We start from the raw sequence: 18,018 nt of genomic DNA on the forward strand, positions 1-18,018 counted from the left end.
CCATATATTTTCCAATTTCCCGAAATCAATAACACTGCCCGACCCGGGTATCGAACCTCTCATATTTACAGTCATCGTAACATTACAAACGAATAATTAATTTCCCGGGAGTAATGAAACAAACAGACATGCAGGCGTTTATTAGTGAGGAAGTGCCGCCTCATTAGACAAGCTCATTTAATGATTGGACCTCTCTAGAGGCCTGTTAATTCGGGTACATTTCCTACTAATAGTGGAGGCTTTTTTTCCTATGAATTTGGGAGTGTTTGAACGGAGAATAGAAAGTGCGTTGGTGCAGTGGTTACTATGTCGTTCTGATGGTCCTGGGTTCGATTCCCGGTCCGGTCGGCATTGGTGTGATGAGCATGTTTGTGGGTTACTTTGAGGGTAGCTAACTTGTGTTAAAGGTGTTTATTCCAAAAAAAAGCTTTTAACCAGCATTTTGATCTTGTAATCAGTATCGATATTTTTACTCAAAGTTCATGTATCATCAAATAAAAAGTACTTTTCATATAAGTGTCCCAGTGCAAGGCAGATCCCTCTTCTCATACCTATATAGAAGGAATAAGCTTTACCCATCAATTTAGTTAGTTCAGACCTTGTAAGTAAATGTTTTCTGATCTTGTTGCCCTGAAGAAAGTATGATGATCAGCACTTTCAACAGCTCGCTCTGGCGCCCCGGACCAGGATACTATTTCGATACTTACTCTTCTTTATTTGTCGATACACGAGAACAGCTCAGAGTAATTTCTTTTGTCATCATCATCGTCTTAGCCATATGTATTTATTTATTTATCCATTTAATTCACGCATCAAGGTATTGCGTCCACTGCTGAACATTTATTTTTACAATTTGCTTGTGTAATAGAGGGTAAGCCTATGCCTATAAACAGCATCAAGCTTTTGCTCTGCTACCAAGAAACTAGGCATCGGAGTAGCTAAACCCTAAATATATTGGCAATGCCGGGAAACGAACCCGTGTTGTGTAAACTTTCGCAGTCAGACAGCCAATGTTTATATCGTCAGAAATAATTCCATTCGTTTTGTCTGGATTTATTTTGAGTATATTTTATTTTCTAACTAAACAACCATGTTGGCGTAACAGGTATGTGAATAGGGCGGCCATCTTAAAATAGTTTGTTAAATGCAATAAGGTGCTACGCCGTAGCGGCGCGGCGTAGGCCTCCATGCATCAAACGCTACGCCACTAATCAAGTTACGGGCCCGCTTTGAACAGTTTCAGTGTGGGGGTAAAATAAAACATATCAAGTCGAAAGTTATAGTTTATATTAGATTTATAATAAGATATGTAGTCTACAAAATTTCACAAATTTTCACAACGTTATTTGAACCTAAAGCGTCTACCCATTTTATTATGAAAATAAAATTATCGAAATCACTGGATCTACGTACTGCGGGGGTTCATTTTACGTAACCATTATTTTTTAAAATATAATCTAATAGGCTGATATTTTATTCTCGCGTATTTTTACATGAGTAAGTCAAAAACTAATAACGGTAAAAAAATAAAAAAATATCAATCCATAAAATGATCCCCCGGTGAATCAACAACACAACGTCTTCCACACATACAACACAAGGTCGCTCTCATACATATACAATTATATTTGTTATTGTTATATTTAACTAGAGTTATACAGAATAATGATTCCTATGAAATATAATTATGCATTCTTTAAATTTATTCAATAATATAATAATACTTAATAAGTATCAATAGGTAATGGTTAGTCAATGTCGTGCTACAGACTACTATAGTTTATATAATAATGAATGAGTCGTATTATTTCTTTATCATTTATTACTTTAAATTTATTATTCGATATCATAACCACTAAACGAACATACAGCAGCCTCGGCCCGCAGCGCGGGCGCACGTAATCACAAAAAAACATCGTCAACACATAAAATAATAATCAATAATAATAATCATACAGATAAAAATCATTCATAAAAACATTACAATAAAAATCTAAACATTAAAACACACTTAAAACAAACATTATATTAATATTATCATAATCATAGTGTGTACGTATGTATAATATCATTTAAGCGAATATTCGTATAGTCAAAAATAATGTGAGCATGGCTGGCGGGGGAGCGGGGCGGAGGCTCCTCGCCGGGCGGGCGCGGCGTCAGTCGGGGCCGCGCCGTGACTCATTACCTAGCGCGCGCGCATTCACTACATTACACTACACTCAGCCGCGGACCCGCTCCCCGCGCCGCCCGTCCCGACCACTTTATATTATTATTATAATATCTTAATACTTTACGCTATTACGTTAGTTAAGCTTTATAAATTTTTCGATTTCTCATTACGCTATCAATAATAATTATACAACTTTTTTTAAATTTTATGTTTTTTTCGAAATTTCTATCATAACGTACTTTCGACTCTCTCTGCGGCGAAGAGCGCGGCGCGCGCTCGACGACCTAATAAAAAACGTTCATAATAAGAAAATATATCGTGAACAACTCTGCCGACTTAAGATAGGTACGGCGCGGCGGACGGGCCGTGCCGGCGAGGCGCCGACTTTTGGCACCAGGATTTCGATTACGCGATTTTTACTTCTTTTAATATTTTTTATAACGATTCGAGTAAAAAAGATCCCTACTACGAGAACGTGCGACTCGTGGTTGCGGCGGCCGCGGGCGGCTTGTGGCGCCTTACGAGATGATGCGGATGGCCTGGTGCGCCGGCGCAGAGCAGGCGGGGCACGGCGCGCCGCCCGCCGCCAGCCGCTGCGCGCACTCCAGGCAGAACAGGTTGTGTCCGCACGGCACCAGTGCCGCCGCCACGCCGCGCTCGCCGCACACCGCGCACGCGCGCGCCGGCGACGCCGCGGGCGACGGCCGCGTGGGCCCCCACGCCCACACGCCGGCCGTGCCGCCGCCGGGAGACTCGAACGACGGCGACTCGCCCAGGCCCTCGTCGCGCTCCGTCGACGACCAGATGCCCAGCAGATCGCCCAGCCGCGCCGATGAGCCGCCCGACGAGCACGAGCCAGCCGACGAGAACGCAGCCTCCTGCTCAGGCCGCAGCAGCGACGCCAGCCCCGCGCGGTACAGCGTGGCGAGCGGCTCGCTGTCGCCCTGCGCGGGCACTCCGGCGCCGGCCGCGCCCGCTGCTCCTGTGCGCAGCGCGATGTGCGCCTCGATCTCCTTACGCGCGGCCTCCACGCTCTCGGGCAGCCCCGTCACCTCGAACACGGGCTCACGCTCGCGCGAGGGCGTCACGATGTACGTGTGTGTGGTGTGCTGGATGCGCTTGATGGTGGCGCCCTTGGGGCCGACGACTAGCCCGACGACGCGGTAGGGCACGCGCACCTGCGCGGTGACGTGTCCGGGCGCGCCGGCGGGCGGCGGCGGCGCGGCGCCACACTTGCGCGACGCGCGGATCTGCGAGAAGTGCTCGGCCGCGGAGAGGATCTCGCGCTTGGCGCGCGCGACGTCCTCCTTGCGGCCGGTGACCACGAACACCGGCTCTTCGCCGCGGACCGGGGTCTTGATGTATGTGTTGGTCTTCGCGCGAAGGGCTTTGATCTTGCATCCTGAAACAAAGTAAAACAATTTTACTAAACGGCTCGGTAAATAACCTTAGTGGCTTATCTTGTACCTATCTTCTCCGTGGCAAAACGCGTAACGCGCCCAAAGGAGCCCGTTGAAATTCAAGGTTATTTACTATTTACATAAACGACATTCATAGCGGTCGTGGCATTGTATCGTACTGAAGGCCGTTTAGAGAATGTACATTTCGGGTATGAGGAGTAGGCTCGGGCATGGTGTACGTCGATAAGGCTCTCGAGACAGGCGCCGTGCCTCACCAGCAGGCGGGTAGTTAGCGGAGTACGCAACGAGCTCGTCAGTCGGCGTCACGCCGCCGCGCGGGGCGCCTGTGCACCTGCGACCTCTCGTCTCGTTGTCATACTACTTGATTACTGACAGTAAGGATTAGAGCCTTTGCAGCTTCATTACTGACATGAACACCGAAATAAAATACTACGAAAATAGTTGCCTAACATCGAGAGTGCTAAACTTAATTGAACTCCAAAAGTTCAGAATAAGTAAGCAGCACAAGTAATTTCGTCCCGCATCAACACGTGGTGGTCGCATCGCTCTGTCCCGCTCGCACGTCTTACCCTAATGCGGCAAAACATGGCAATGTTGCGAGCAGCATCCGCGACTAAGACATGACCCGACTACTTAACACAAGACTGTAGGCCGAGTGGAGATACACGTACATTACAGTACAGAAGACTGAATAATGTGGAATGAAATGAATGTACATTTAAATGAATAAAATTTTATAGATGGAAATATAAACAATTTATAAGTGTACTTATATGATCAAAATACAAACCCCCTCTTTGAAGTCGGTTAAGAATGATCATCTTGATTATCAAGAGCAGAATACACCATCTACTTAAATAGTTAAGTGTTCCAAGATCAATCATAATACAAATACTTAGTTAAGTAACGAATTCATTAACATAATAGCTGGCTTGAAATTCAGTTCGCGTGAAAACCAGGTATAATCCCCGGCGGTTACAAATGGGAAAGGCCTATATGTAATAGAGGGTAGTTTTATGAATCACAGGTTGTCGACCCGGCCGGTAACCTCGACAGTTTCAGTCACACGAATTTGAACTTTACAGCTGAAGAAATAAGGGTCATTGGTTTATTTATGTAGTTGAATGCCGGTACATTTCTGGACATGGTATTTTGAGCTTTATGTGGATGAATGTAAGGCAGTAAATATGTTGTTATTTGCGGTTACGTCGGCGAGGTGGAAGAGTATCGGCTTCTCGATTATAATTCAGATTAGTCAGTTTGTGTTCGATTGATTAGCTCGCCAGCGATCGGCGGCGTGTCAGTAATTTGCTAACAATTATTTCTTACTCTTAATTTATTACCATAATTGATTTGACACGTTGGTTTTTGCGTATTTAATATTGCTCTAACAAATATACCTGTAATTGGTGGCAATTATGTTTTAATAACTGACCGAATATTATTTTAAATGAAGTAAACGTTGGTAATTATGTTTTTTGTTTCCCACTGTTTTATATACTAGTTAATTAATATACAAAAAAGTGTTGTTATGTGAGTAAGTTCATAAGTAGTGTGCTGACGTAGGCGCGGCGTAGCGCTACGAACTTCGTAGCTTCGTAGCCGAGTTAACTGCAACCTAGAATGGAAATAGACTGCAACTGTAGGCCTGACGTGCGCGGAATATAAATTTTGTTTTTGTGTCATTATTTAGGTCAATAATTTATCTTTATTGATAGAAAATTAAATAATAAAAATTAATATAATATAGTTCCTTCAACATATAAATAAAACTTGTCTACTTTTTGTTTTATAATACTAACTGTTTAAAAAGGCCTTATTTTAATAAGGAGGTAAGAACCACTAAAATAAATTCTCAACCAAAATCGTGTTACGTAAACACTTCCTATAATAAAACTCTTTACACAAACTTGCAAAAATTCGGGCCAGCAAGAATACGTCTATTTCTGTCGGAATAAGTTCGAGAGTTCAGCTAATTTCCTTGTTTGTGTAACTGAAAGGGGTTTGCCCTTTCATGAAGCAATTACATCATGTTGAAATATTTGAGATTTATTTTTGAGTTTTGACTTTCCCCCAACTGAATAAATACTGGCTGTTTCCCGCGGTTTTACCCACTTTTTAAGGATAACAACTTTGCAAGACCCTTAAGACTGATCGCACATTTTTTTTATTTTGTAAGATTTTCCTACCAAAACCGCTACATATGTATAGATAATTATTTTGATTAAATAATGTTGTACATACGAGTTCATTTATTTAAGTAATTCAGTATATAGTAGATCGTTAATTTTTGATATAATATTTGTAGTTTCGTAAATATCTAAATAAAAAAGTAGAAGTTTCTTCTAAATACGACTTAAAATTGAAACCATTACTACTACAATAAAGTAGCTAGTCTTAACAAAATACTGTTAGTAAGCAATGTGCCTCAGCGCGCGGCTGGCGACCTGCCAGGAGCCTATCTGGACAAATTAACATGAGCATTGTCGACTAACGGGACTGTCCCAATGGGGATTTACATAAATGCTTTAGATATTTTTTTCAGTGCACAAAGATAAGAGATAAAGGTATAAAGTCATTCAGTCATAGTAGGCTGAAAATCTACAGTTTTTAAGGTCTATTTGGCAAAAGATAGCCCCCAAAAATTACCTCCAGTCACCTCTTTCTATGTGTTTTAGCTGGGAGTTCAGATGAAGTAAGAAAAGGTTAGAAGTAAGAAAGGCCGTTTTGATAATGTCAATGGTATGTACAAAATAAGATGTTTTATGTCTTTGGTAAGTTAAAAGGATTATTCTGAACTTATATTTCAATTGCCAGCTGAGAAAACCATACAGAAAAAGGGATTTACCTTTTTCTGTCTGTTATTTTGATAGCGAACGCATGTGATGATAAACCAAATGAAATAATCCACGAAGTAAAGTTTAATTTCATTTGAATATTAATGTAAAATTCTTCACATTAATCATATCATGAAAACAAATACATATTAAATCCTTGCAAAGCTGCGGTCATGCATTGTACAAACGTTTGTGATTGTCTGTGGTCAGTTGCAGTCATGATGACAGCTCCCGCCGCAGCACCGGGTCAACGACCGCAGACCATAGACAGATGTTTATTGAGTTCCTAGTCTATTTAGGCGGAGTAGATGCGGTGAGGACTGTGTTTCAGTTATGTTTATGGTTTATAGAAATATCTATCTATAGGTAAAAGTATTTATTTTGTGCTTAAACCAATCACATTTTTAAATGTGTGGGTTTTCTCTACGTTGTTTGATTCGTTAGTTTATTTTTGGGCTTTCAAATAGACGTCAATTGTTGACACGTGATACGTAGATATTTTTGGTAAGTTATCAGATCAGATACAAAAGATATTATTAAAAACTTAGCGTTATTTTTATATTCAAACACAAATTGTTTCACACTAGATATTACTATATATCTCTCGGTACATATTCTTAGCCTACATTCCGTCGAGCCTACGAGGCCTATCCCCCCCTCTCTCACAAAGAGATGATATACACCCGTAATAAATGTGGGTCAGTCTCACAACATACGAATAAACATAACGTGCAGTAACAAACAAATATAAAAATGTAGGCAACGATGGATTTTACGTAAATTATGTTTGGTATCTTTGCCGTTTAAAAACCTTTATCTTCAGATACGCAAAAAACGTTTGTATAAAGTTACTTAATGTCAACTCAACTAGTATCCGTAGTAATTCAAAAGTTGTAACTCTAGTAGTAAAAGAGTAACTGTTACGAAAAATCACAAATCGATGTCCAAAGTATTTGAATACCAATCTAAATTTTTAACGAAAGAACTAAATTTCGTTCATACTATTTTGACCTATATTCAGTGTCAAAATATTCCTTCATGTTTCATTTCTCAAGTGTCCATACTCTTTAATTGATATCATCATTTTACCTATAAAGTACCTAATAGTCAACAAGAAAACTTTAAATACAACTCCGCCTGCAATCAAACTCATTCGTAGCAAACGCAGAACAGAGTTGAAAGCCTCTTTCCGCACGCGTCATACCTACCATTCATAGCCCACAGTCTACGCGAGTGCTACGCGGCCACTGCACTCTACGCGGCTACGGCTACGGCGTAGCGAACCGGGTCACCGCCCCCACCCCGCTCCCCCCCGGAGCCTTTTCATGACTAATATAATGCGTATTTGAGGTGAATTCTTACCTTATTTTATACTTAGACCGTAAATATCGAACATTAACAACCAAATTATTATTATTACTGCCGTTTTTTATTTGCCCCTTTTTTATATTTTTTCGGTGTCGTAATCGTAAAGTAATATTTTTTATCGATAAATAATTTGAGCCTTTTCGGTCTCTTTTCAGTTCTACACCTCAAATTTTTGACGATAATTTGATTCTACGAAAATAAAATAGCGTTAAAAGTAAAAAATATTTTTACAAAATGAACGATGAATTGTCGAAATTCGTGAAAGGCTCGTCAAGCCAGGAATAACCACAAAAGCCTGTAGGTTCTAGAGAGGTTATTGACCTGAGATTTGTGAGCTTCCAAAGCTCGGTATTCGAAGTAAACGAGATAAATGTTTGTGCTATTTGCCGACGACAGTTACTTCGACACGTTATCTTATTAACTTTTGACATTGAGGGACAAATAATCTTATTGGTTTCGATTTTTTTTGAAAATAAACGAGATAAAAATATGTTCTGTCAGGTGAACGAAGAAATTGTATATATTTTAGAATACTAATTAATTTTGTAAAGTATTTTTCGTTGTGTTTTGTCCTCACATACATTAGTTAGAGCAACAATTGTTTTTTTATTAATATTTTCTCTCACATGAAAATTGTTTTAATAGAGAATTAAAAGCAATAAAGGAAATAACACTCAAAACATAATATCGTATATATTAACTGTGACCAGGAAAATAATTTTCCTCCCGTATAAAAATATCGCTACGCTGCTACGCGACGCTACGAGACCGCTACGGTTGTTGCTACGATAATATGTACCAAGACGGTTCGTCATGAGTAGGTCTGTTACTTTCAGGCTATGGTATTTTTCTGCAATAGATTTGCATTCATAGACATTCCTACATATCTGTTTATAAAGCGATCTTTGTTGTTTACATAAGGTACTGAAAATATTTCCCAAAGCCTCCAAGTTAAAATAAGCCAAAAGTTGTCCGTTAATTACTCAGAGAATACTCAACTTCCCGAAGCTTTTCGCCATGCAGTGATTTATTAACGTGTCAACGAATTCGATACACTGCAAGCTAAAATCAACTTTATTCTCTTAATGCCAAGGTCCATATTGTAATGTTTCAGTTTCGCGTTGTTAAGACACTGACAGATTTGGAAATACTGATTATAATTATAGCTTATGTATCGGTAAATATGTTTGTGTATTGAGGAAACACATTAGTAGATTATTTACGCCCACATGAGCAACTACTGATAATACATACATTTGGGAACTTATACATCTGCGAATTTATGTGGCCCTGGTAGATGGGATGTTGTTTAGCAATGGAGGATTTCTTATACCATGTAGTAAAATAGAAAAAAAAATAACCTCTTACCTTTCTAGAAAACGTATTCCTACAACTCTTTGACTAATTAAATAAAAGGTCAAAGTGATATGTTTTAAAATGTCAAGACTGCTCCTGACATTTTAATCTATTTTCACGTTAGCAGTAATCTATTCCAACTTCGAAATCTAATTGAAATCAGTTCTCAAAAAGATTTTCCTTGTTTCCCATATTAATTAAACCACGTCTATTTTTGTTTGGGCACGTGTAATAAAAACCATACGGCTACAACTCCCTTAGATTATGTTGCCCTAGTAAACTGGGAGCGACATCACCTGACATTTACACGTTTACAAGTTGCATTTGAACCCGCGTTAAACATGTAGGTCAGTATGTAGCTGTACTTGTAAATAAGTAAAGGAAGCTTCCAAAACCGTAGTCACAATGAATAATGAACAAGACAAAGCCTGACTTTTGTCTCTCTCGCACATTATTTCTCCCTCTTCTAACTTTATCTGCCGTTCTTGTTTTTGGGTACTTTTGAACCGTTATTGATACTTTTGAGTATCATTCTCTATTGTTTTTTAATTAAAAGGAATTTTAAAATTACTTTCTTATTCGTTTTACTGTTGTAAAATTGATTTTACAAAACAGACACTAACGTATTGTAAAGTATAATTGACAAAAAAATCCTATCAATCCTCCGAAATTATTATTTTTCCTTCACTTGGGGATCTCGCTGTGTATCGGTTCTTATTACTTAGAAATATAATTTCCCTGGACCCAAACACCAGAACCCCATGGAGGCAAAATAAGATCGATACCTGTCGGCGTCTGTAACTCGCGACGTTAACCCGAGACTCTTCACAAACCCTCCTTTGTACAAACAACCGTCTAATTCCAATATGCAAATGGACAACAATTTCGTACCTGCCATCTTTTACCCGACATTGTAGGTAAAAGTTATTTATAATTATTATACTTTTTCACTTTACGATCGCTGCGGCGTTCAGATAACCAACTTGACAATGTTAGTTATGATGTAACTACGGCATAAAATTTTATAGGGGTCTGGTTACGTGCCGTACATAGTACAAGGATGGATAAAGAAATCTTTCCAATAACAAGGCGGTGGAGCATCGACTAGTCACCAGGCTGACATAAATCATAAGACGTCGCCATAACAACGGCGGTAGGCCGAGGGGTGGGCAACCTCGCGGCGACCCCCCGAGGCAAGCTGTTTTCCCGCGCCGCTCACTACAGCTGTTTCCCTATACAATGCTATAGACACTCTTCCTGTCTATAATGGATGCCCGGGAAGTCGGATGAGTTTTCATTTATACTGCCTTCTCTGTGTTCTGATTCAGAATACTTTCTTATCTACACATGTTCGCCATATATCTTGAAAGATAGTTGTGGTTTCCTTTTGATCGCATGAATAAGCATTATTATATTTCCCATAAATATCTTTTCTACTCAAGGCAAATATGTGGGCTAAATTGTTTGGGAATCATCAAGGAGTATAAGTTAGCAAATCTTTGAAGTACATTTCAGCAAATAATAACAGACTAGGAATGACATAGCGTAACGCAATTTTTCTAAATCAAACAACGCCTAATAAATGAGTCGGTTTTGTAAATAAAGCGGGCGCAATAGGGAAACGTTGGCCAATGCTGTTTAACAGAGACACGGTTTCGTCATAACGCTTGGCGGCGCGCCAGACCGCGGCTCATCAGATCAACATCCAGCGCTGAACTCCCGTGAACCACCACTCAGGGAACACTGTCAACACTTCATAATGGACAAACAAGCGTAAGATATTAGAAAAATGTCTTGCCCATTTATGTGGAAAAGTTCAGGCGAAGATCTGGCCGATGTATTAATTTTGCAAAGGTGAGCACTGCAGGTATACTGCGTTCCACTAATCCGTACGGGGGAATTTTAAAACAAGAAAATATATTTCGATTATTCAAGGCACAGCCTGATTTTCAATATCCAAACTTGTCAGCTGGGTAGCAAGTTTTAGTGAGCGTCAAGTCATCACACTTGAACTCGCGATAAGACGCGAACTTTCTTCAAAAGTGTCGTCAAGTTGACCGGAGTGACGCATGCGGTAGCGGAACGAGTTTGTGCGGCGCGTGTGTGAGGGGCGCGGGGCGGGGCGGGGGGCGCGGCGCCGCAGGGGCGCGTGCCGTGTCGCACCCTCGCCACCCCCGCGATCGATACCGGTCAACGACCCCGGCAGCGGTCTGCGACCGGTGCATTGCCGGCCTCGCTCGCGAATCTAACCCACATTCACGGCGGCGCAGCACCACCGGCCGCCCTGCTAATTTCTACACGCAGATTACGCTCAAATATGCATTGTTTGTATTTAGGTCACGTCAAGGGGACGTATGGTTTGATTCTACGAGTGAGTGCCTTTTTGAGCCATTAATAAATCATTCCCTAAAATTCTTGAACTAATTTTTGTTTGACGTAGTAACATTCATTTGAAGGGTTAATTTAATGGATTTCATTTCAAATATTTGACTAATTAAGGAAAGTATAATTGTTTCTTTTTAACTTTTGGAAATCTTAACCTTTCGCCTAATAAAACACTTGAGTACAAAGTTCGTACCTAAATACAAATGATTCCACAAATTTTTCAGTGGAACAAAACCTCCTCCGGCCTACTTAACACAATCTTTATTAAAAAAATATTCCCACCACATTATAAATGCGGATCATCACCATTTTTCACTGAAATTGAGGTAACTTAAGGAAATTTAACTCAGGGGAGGAAAATGGCAGTTTTCCTTGTGTTTTGGAGCGGCCATTGCACTCGGCTTATATAACACCAGGGGTACAGAGGTAACAAGAGGTAAGCAGACACTTCAGCTGCTTAGGCACGAGTAGACGTATTTGGCTGCTTCGCGGCAAATAACAATCGCCTTTAAAGCGTGAGGAATATAATCTAAATTGAACTGGCTCACGGTCAGCAGTTGTGTATACAGGAATGATTAATGACGCGTCTTAGCGCGAGTGGGTGACGCAGGGGGTGCGGTGCGGAGAGGAGAGTTTGGGGTTGATCGAACTGAAATCGGCAGCGTTCAACGTCCGGCCGACATTTGTTTTATTCAGTAATTTGTCGTCGCGGTACGATGGTTACCGAATAATTTATTGCCAGTTTCTGTATTCATAAAATTAAATCAACTTATGAATTAACGAGCACTTCGCAAATGTTACTGGAAGTTAAATTATGTTCGGATCGAAAAAGATAAATCATAAGTATCAAAACAGTTTACACTAATACAATTTAAATCTCGTAGCTTCATATTTAGGAGTATTTTAAATTGGAACACTGGATGTTTTGAAGATACAACTTATTGCAATGTAATATAGATCTTACCAACATGGGATTAGGTTACAAGTTGAATGAGACTAGTCTTGCGGCTTTCTTCGCTTGACAGTGAGGAGCATCTGTGAGTGTGTGCTGAAGCAATTAGGGACCTTGTTCCTAGAGCCATAAATGTTAATTTGGTTTAATGTTTTGGCATCGAGTTGATACATTGCAGGAGTGGGTTGACACGTGGCGTCTAGGGAATGTCGCGTGCGCGCGAGGGAGAGAGGTGTTCGCCATTTCGCTCTGATTGCCCGAGATAGACATCTTCCGACGAAAGGGAAACAGCGGGACGAGACCATGTTATTTTCGTGATGGTAAGTTTTTTCAATCTAAATATTGTACAAGATTGCGGTAAGAATAGATCATTTGTTTTGAGGTTTTTGGTATTTTGAGGTTTGTTGTGGACTTATAACTACTTAATGTTATAAGTTACCGTATAAAGATTGAGTTTTGATACTTGGACATTAAATAAGATTTAATAATAAGATATTTATTTACTCTAGGGAAAACTCATTCTTGACAAAAAGTATAACGAAATGGGAAAACGTAGCAGTACCAGGACAACATATCTAATGAGCAGTCTCTAAATCGCACCCTTATGGGTCTTGTACTGAAACCATACCAGCTTCACGATTATGAACTATCTGTACCAATCCGTGACACATTGTCGTAACTCAGTGAAATATAGTACGCTAATCAGTCGCCACTTATGACCGCCATGAAATAGTTTCATAATGTTCAGTCTATCTTAACGCTAGGATACTTATGTCTGCCTTCAGCTGTAGTGGTGATGAATTACCTGGAAAAAAGAGCAAAGGTTAATATGATAGCACAAGAAGCTATTTAAATGTAGGGATCAAAGATTTCATTCAAATATAGTAAGTAATATTAAAATGATCAACGAAAAAAACTGAAGTTAATTGAGCCGAGAAAATTACTCAATTGGAATATCAGGTTAAAGAACATTTATAAAAGCTATCGAAGGCCAGAATACATCATTATCCGAATAACATGTTTAGTCAGTCGATTAGTTAATCAAATCGAACTCGATACTTCTTGTTATGACAAAATTAATTGAAATTAATCGTCTACTCAAGCAAATAACGCGGGTATTTTTATCCGAACTTCGATGTAGGTAGGTAAAAGTCGTGGCAAGGTCAGTGCTTGGCAAAAACTTGCCACCCAAACCCCTCGGCCACAGTCAATGTGCAATCAGTAGAACAACTCGTCCTGACACTTGATATTTGCGAACTACGCGCGGATATGCACACCCAGCTGGCTGAGATTATACCAAAATGATTGTTAACATTTTACCAGTATTTTTTTGTGGTGTATCGCTAAGCGGATGCCGATTCGGGCCATTTGCACAGAGTAGTGTTACTGCGTTTTTGGTGCTGTGCAACAGATCGGATTATGTCTGACACAGTTGGCAGGTCTGTCATATTGCATTACTGTTCACCGATTACAACTTATTTATAAATGTTAAGAATATTTAGTTTCATAATAAAAGTAAAACTCGAGACAAATTCCTTTGAGACTATCGAAATCTGTTAACTTTTCACGTAGAAATATCGAGGGTATTGGTAATTTCCTTTGTCCTAATTATATTAGGAACTTATTTGGACTAAACATTTAGGTTATTGGAAGTATATTTTTTCTCTTATCGAGAACAAAGTATTATGTATCTGAGCCTAATAATGTGATTATTTTTTGTGGCTGTCTTATAACAATGGATAGCTAGTAGGCAAATTGATTTCGATTAATCGTTTTGTTAGAATGATTGATATTAATGAAAAAATCGTGTTCTGAATATGATGCGAGCAATTATTAAGGTTATAAGCTTTTCCTGCTCTATTAATATAATTTAACCACGGTAGTCCATAAAATAAGAGGGCTCGTGACTCAATAAAGCAAGTTTATTATCTAGGTAACAGAAGCAATGCGCGTACGCAAGCTTTCAAATACAGAACGCGGATTAAAATTGAATAAACGTTATTTAATAACGTATTGTATACTGAACAATGGTTAGGTGATCGCTAACTTTACCATAGATCAAGGTTGGGATGGTACTTAACTAGAATAGTAATATTAACTGACATTTACAAGAAAATTATCTTCCAGTCAAGGTACTAAAACTTTACAAGAATGCTCGGCCGTTTTTTAGGTCTCACTTAAGAAAATACTCATTATTATCTCCAGATTTATCAAACACGTTACAAATAATAATGATTATCTGATAAAGTACCAGGGAAGCATCAAATACAAGAGGTGAGATAATGTATAACATAAACATAACAATTTACCGACCCCAAAAACCCAAAAATAATTAAAACAATAAACAAGAGGCGACGATTATTTGTTTAATTGAGACATAATATGTAAAATATATTAAGTTTTTAAACATGTAATTAATACCCAGATTTTTTATACTACACCGCCTATCAGAGATTAAAAATTAAGCGCTCATATTTGCATTTACATTTTTGTAACAAATCAGGAATATTTTCGTGACATTAGGGCGAGGTTTCACGAGCGGAGGTTCTAAAATGTGCGTTATATTAGATTTAAGAGTGAATGAATTATTAATGCGCAAGCTGTCTGTGTAAACACTGCGTTATGAACTTATTACTGAATAACATTGACTTTGAATTTATCGTTACGTAATGAAGTCCAATGTTCAATGTGAACATCTTTTTGAATGTAACCTAGAGAAGACGCCTAGTTACCTATGTTTTCCTAGTATCCGCAGAAGACTTATCGGTAGGTCAAGAGTTAATTCTGAACGTTTAGAGAGTGTGAAACCTTTTAAATAAGTTATAAACTGCCGTGTATTATTACTAGTTCGATTCACACGTCAAGTTATGTAAGCTATAGATTAACTATGAGGCAAGGCGTGGAAGCTAATGATTAAGTACAAATCTTCACTGAGTACAAATTACTATTAAGAGATTAATCATTTTAATCTGTTTAATATTAATACATTTCGATAGATACGCCGGCTACTTAGAAATTGCTTATTTATTGACGTGAAGACAGTTCAAAACACGTTTCACTATCATGTTATAGAATTTTAAATCGAAACGTTATATGCGACGCAAATAAACTTGGTATTTAGGTACCTATACTTTTTCTAGACTGTTTAAATATCCCTTCGCGTCTACAAAGTTATTCAACCTTACAACTGCGCACTTACGAACTAGATATGACTAATACAAAGTGCATCGAACCTAATTTTGACAAGTCGACGCACTAGGTACCTCCGACGCAGACCATCAAGATAAACTTTAGCATTTGTCATAAAATAAACGAGAACAGGTTTAAGTTGTACCTACGTCACCGTATGGACAGAGGCGTTATTTATGTTGAAGATTGTTTAATACGATGCGAGATAAAAGTGGCATCAGTGGAAATAAATGGGCTCCCGAATGTTCCCAGTCGGAGCGTGCAACGTTGCAGCCGCGCCGTGACGTCATACATGTGAAAAATAACGCATTGTGGAGCATAACGTAACCTATATCTGAGAATAGACATCTATCACCCGATCGGTAATAACTAGCGCGCATGTTTAGGATATTTGGACAATCCGCGGGTACTGGGACATTTAACGGCAACATTCCTGAGAGTATTTTTGTAAAAAATACACCAGCCGATCTCTATCTTGCATGGGCTATAAAGCAGATTTTATTTGTCTGTCCACGTGATAAGACACATCGTTTAGCTGTTACAGAACGTCGAGTCAGTGACGAGCCCCACGCGTCTCGAATCACGTACAGCGATGTCCCGACAGGAACTGTCTGCGAATATCGATCAAAACATCGATAAAATCGATTGCAACAGGAATGCAAAATATTTGGAAACGTAGTGGGTAGTAAAAATAAAAACAATGGTAAGTAATTATCTTTACGGCGTGTGTGCCTGTGGGTGAACGCACCGGCGTGGCCTGGTTGGCCCGCCGCCAGCTCTCACGGTAAACGCTTCTAATCACTGAACTCTTAGCGAGTTAGTATGCTCCTGATAGCTTATAAACGCCTGGTACTTGCTAAGCCGATGCACCTAGCAGTCATGGGTCGAGCTATGTCACTTGCCAGCTCCAGGACGACAGTTTATAAAGTTCATTAAACTGTATTACGCAACGTAATTGTCATGTGTCGCCTACTAATTAACAGTTGCGGTGCTGACTATCGTTCGCTGTGTTTGAGATTCAATAACAGTTCTATGAAAGATAAAATGTTAGTCAGTATGCTTGTTTAGTGGGTCGTTAAATTGTGCAATACCACCAACATTGGGCATTGCAGGAAGATTTACGTTCGAGTGATAAGCGTTATCGGTTAATCAACCCGGGGTATCTCGGTGCACTGACATAGACCTTACCGCACCTCAAGCCATTAAAATTCGGTCAAGTGTGAAAATAAAATAAATGCAACCGCAAAGGATTTGTTTTGACCTTTAATTTTAATGGATGTACATAATTTGATTACTGTTTTGTAAATGGTAAACGAGACATTAGAATAAACAGTCATTCAGTTATTTTTTTCAAAACTTGGGTGGTCACAGTAAGCTATTATCATGACCTTTAGACTGTACATTCCAAGCATAATTCTGGCTGATCAATTTAATTGTTGTATATCAATTTTCTCAGCGTAACGAAACAAGGATTACGCATATGTTGATAATTGTCGGTTATAACCGAAAACACAATACGATCAATCCGCAGATTTGTCTCACACGCGACTGGAACCCAAAAAAAGATTGGCTAACATCACGTATGTTTTATTAGTCTGGCGGCGAAATATCAAAAGTTGTTTTAGGTATAGAGCTGTATGTACCAGGTCACCATGACCGGCGAGTCATGTTTAGATGTTGATAACTTCGTGGCTATGACCTCCTTCATTGCCGAACCGAGCCCGTTTCCGGCTAGCAGCTACATATTCGCAAGTCCGCTGGGAGGTCGCTCTAAGGCTGCCGAGAAACGTAACATTTGATACGGCTTTTGTTTATATGTCACCGCATACATTAGCGGATGATCAAATAGCTCGTGAATGTTGATGGTCTTGGATGTTCGCACGAGGTGACAGACGAGCGCTGATTAAGTGCCAAACATGTTGCACGAGGGTGAATGAAACGTTGCAAAACACTGCCTCTTGTACCCAGAAGTTTCTAACAACATTTAGATCAGTCTGTTCGACAGACCTCCTTCAAAGACTGCAAAAGAAGAGAATACATGGAACACCATAGGGAATTATTTTCGCAACAACGATATCCAAAAGGACCGAACAAGAATAGGAAACACTGATTCAAGTGACCCCAATACAAGCTTTGTAAAGATGTAAAGAATCTATAGCAGAATCATGTTTCAATACAATTGGCTGTAGTACTAAGGCCCCAGGTGGTAAGTGGAGTGTTCAAATATTACAAAACATAAAAGCCGATAGTATCTCGGCCTTGAGTTTAGCTATTCGGTAATGACCCTGCGCAAGCGACGCTAACCGTCGTCGTAGTTGCGATTACGTGTTAGACCCG

At 39.5% G+C, this 18,018-nt stretch overlaps 1 protein-coding gene across 1 annotated transcript in view; it reads right to left on the reverse strand.

The window, feature by feature from the left end:
- Positions 1-1,270: 1,270 nt before the first annotated feature.
- The window catches only part of LOC110376920 (RNA-binding protein MEX3B), a 52,968-nt gene continuing 36,220 nt past the window's right edge, over positions 1,271-18,018 (reverse strand). The window contains exon 2 of the mRNA XM_049846106.2: positions 1,271-3,575. Within this exon, the coding sequence (XP_049702063.1) occupies positions 2,692-3,575 (884 nt within the window). The 3' untranslated portion in view covers positions 1,271-2,691. The remainder of the gene's footprint in view (positions 3,576-18,018) is intronic.

The sequence above is a fragment of the Helicoverpa armigera genome, chromosome 17 (assembly GCF_030705265.1).
Source record: "Helicoverpa armigera isolate CAAS_96S chromosome 17, ASM3070526v1, whole genome shotgun sequence".
NCBI classification, from domain to species: domain Eukaryota; kingdom Metazoa; phylum Arthropoda; class Insecta; order Lepidoptera; family Noctuidae; genus Helicoverpa; species Helicoverpa armigera.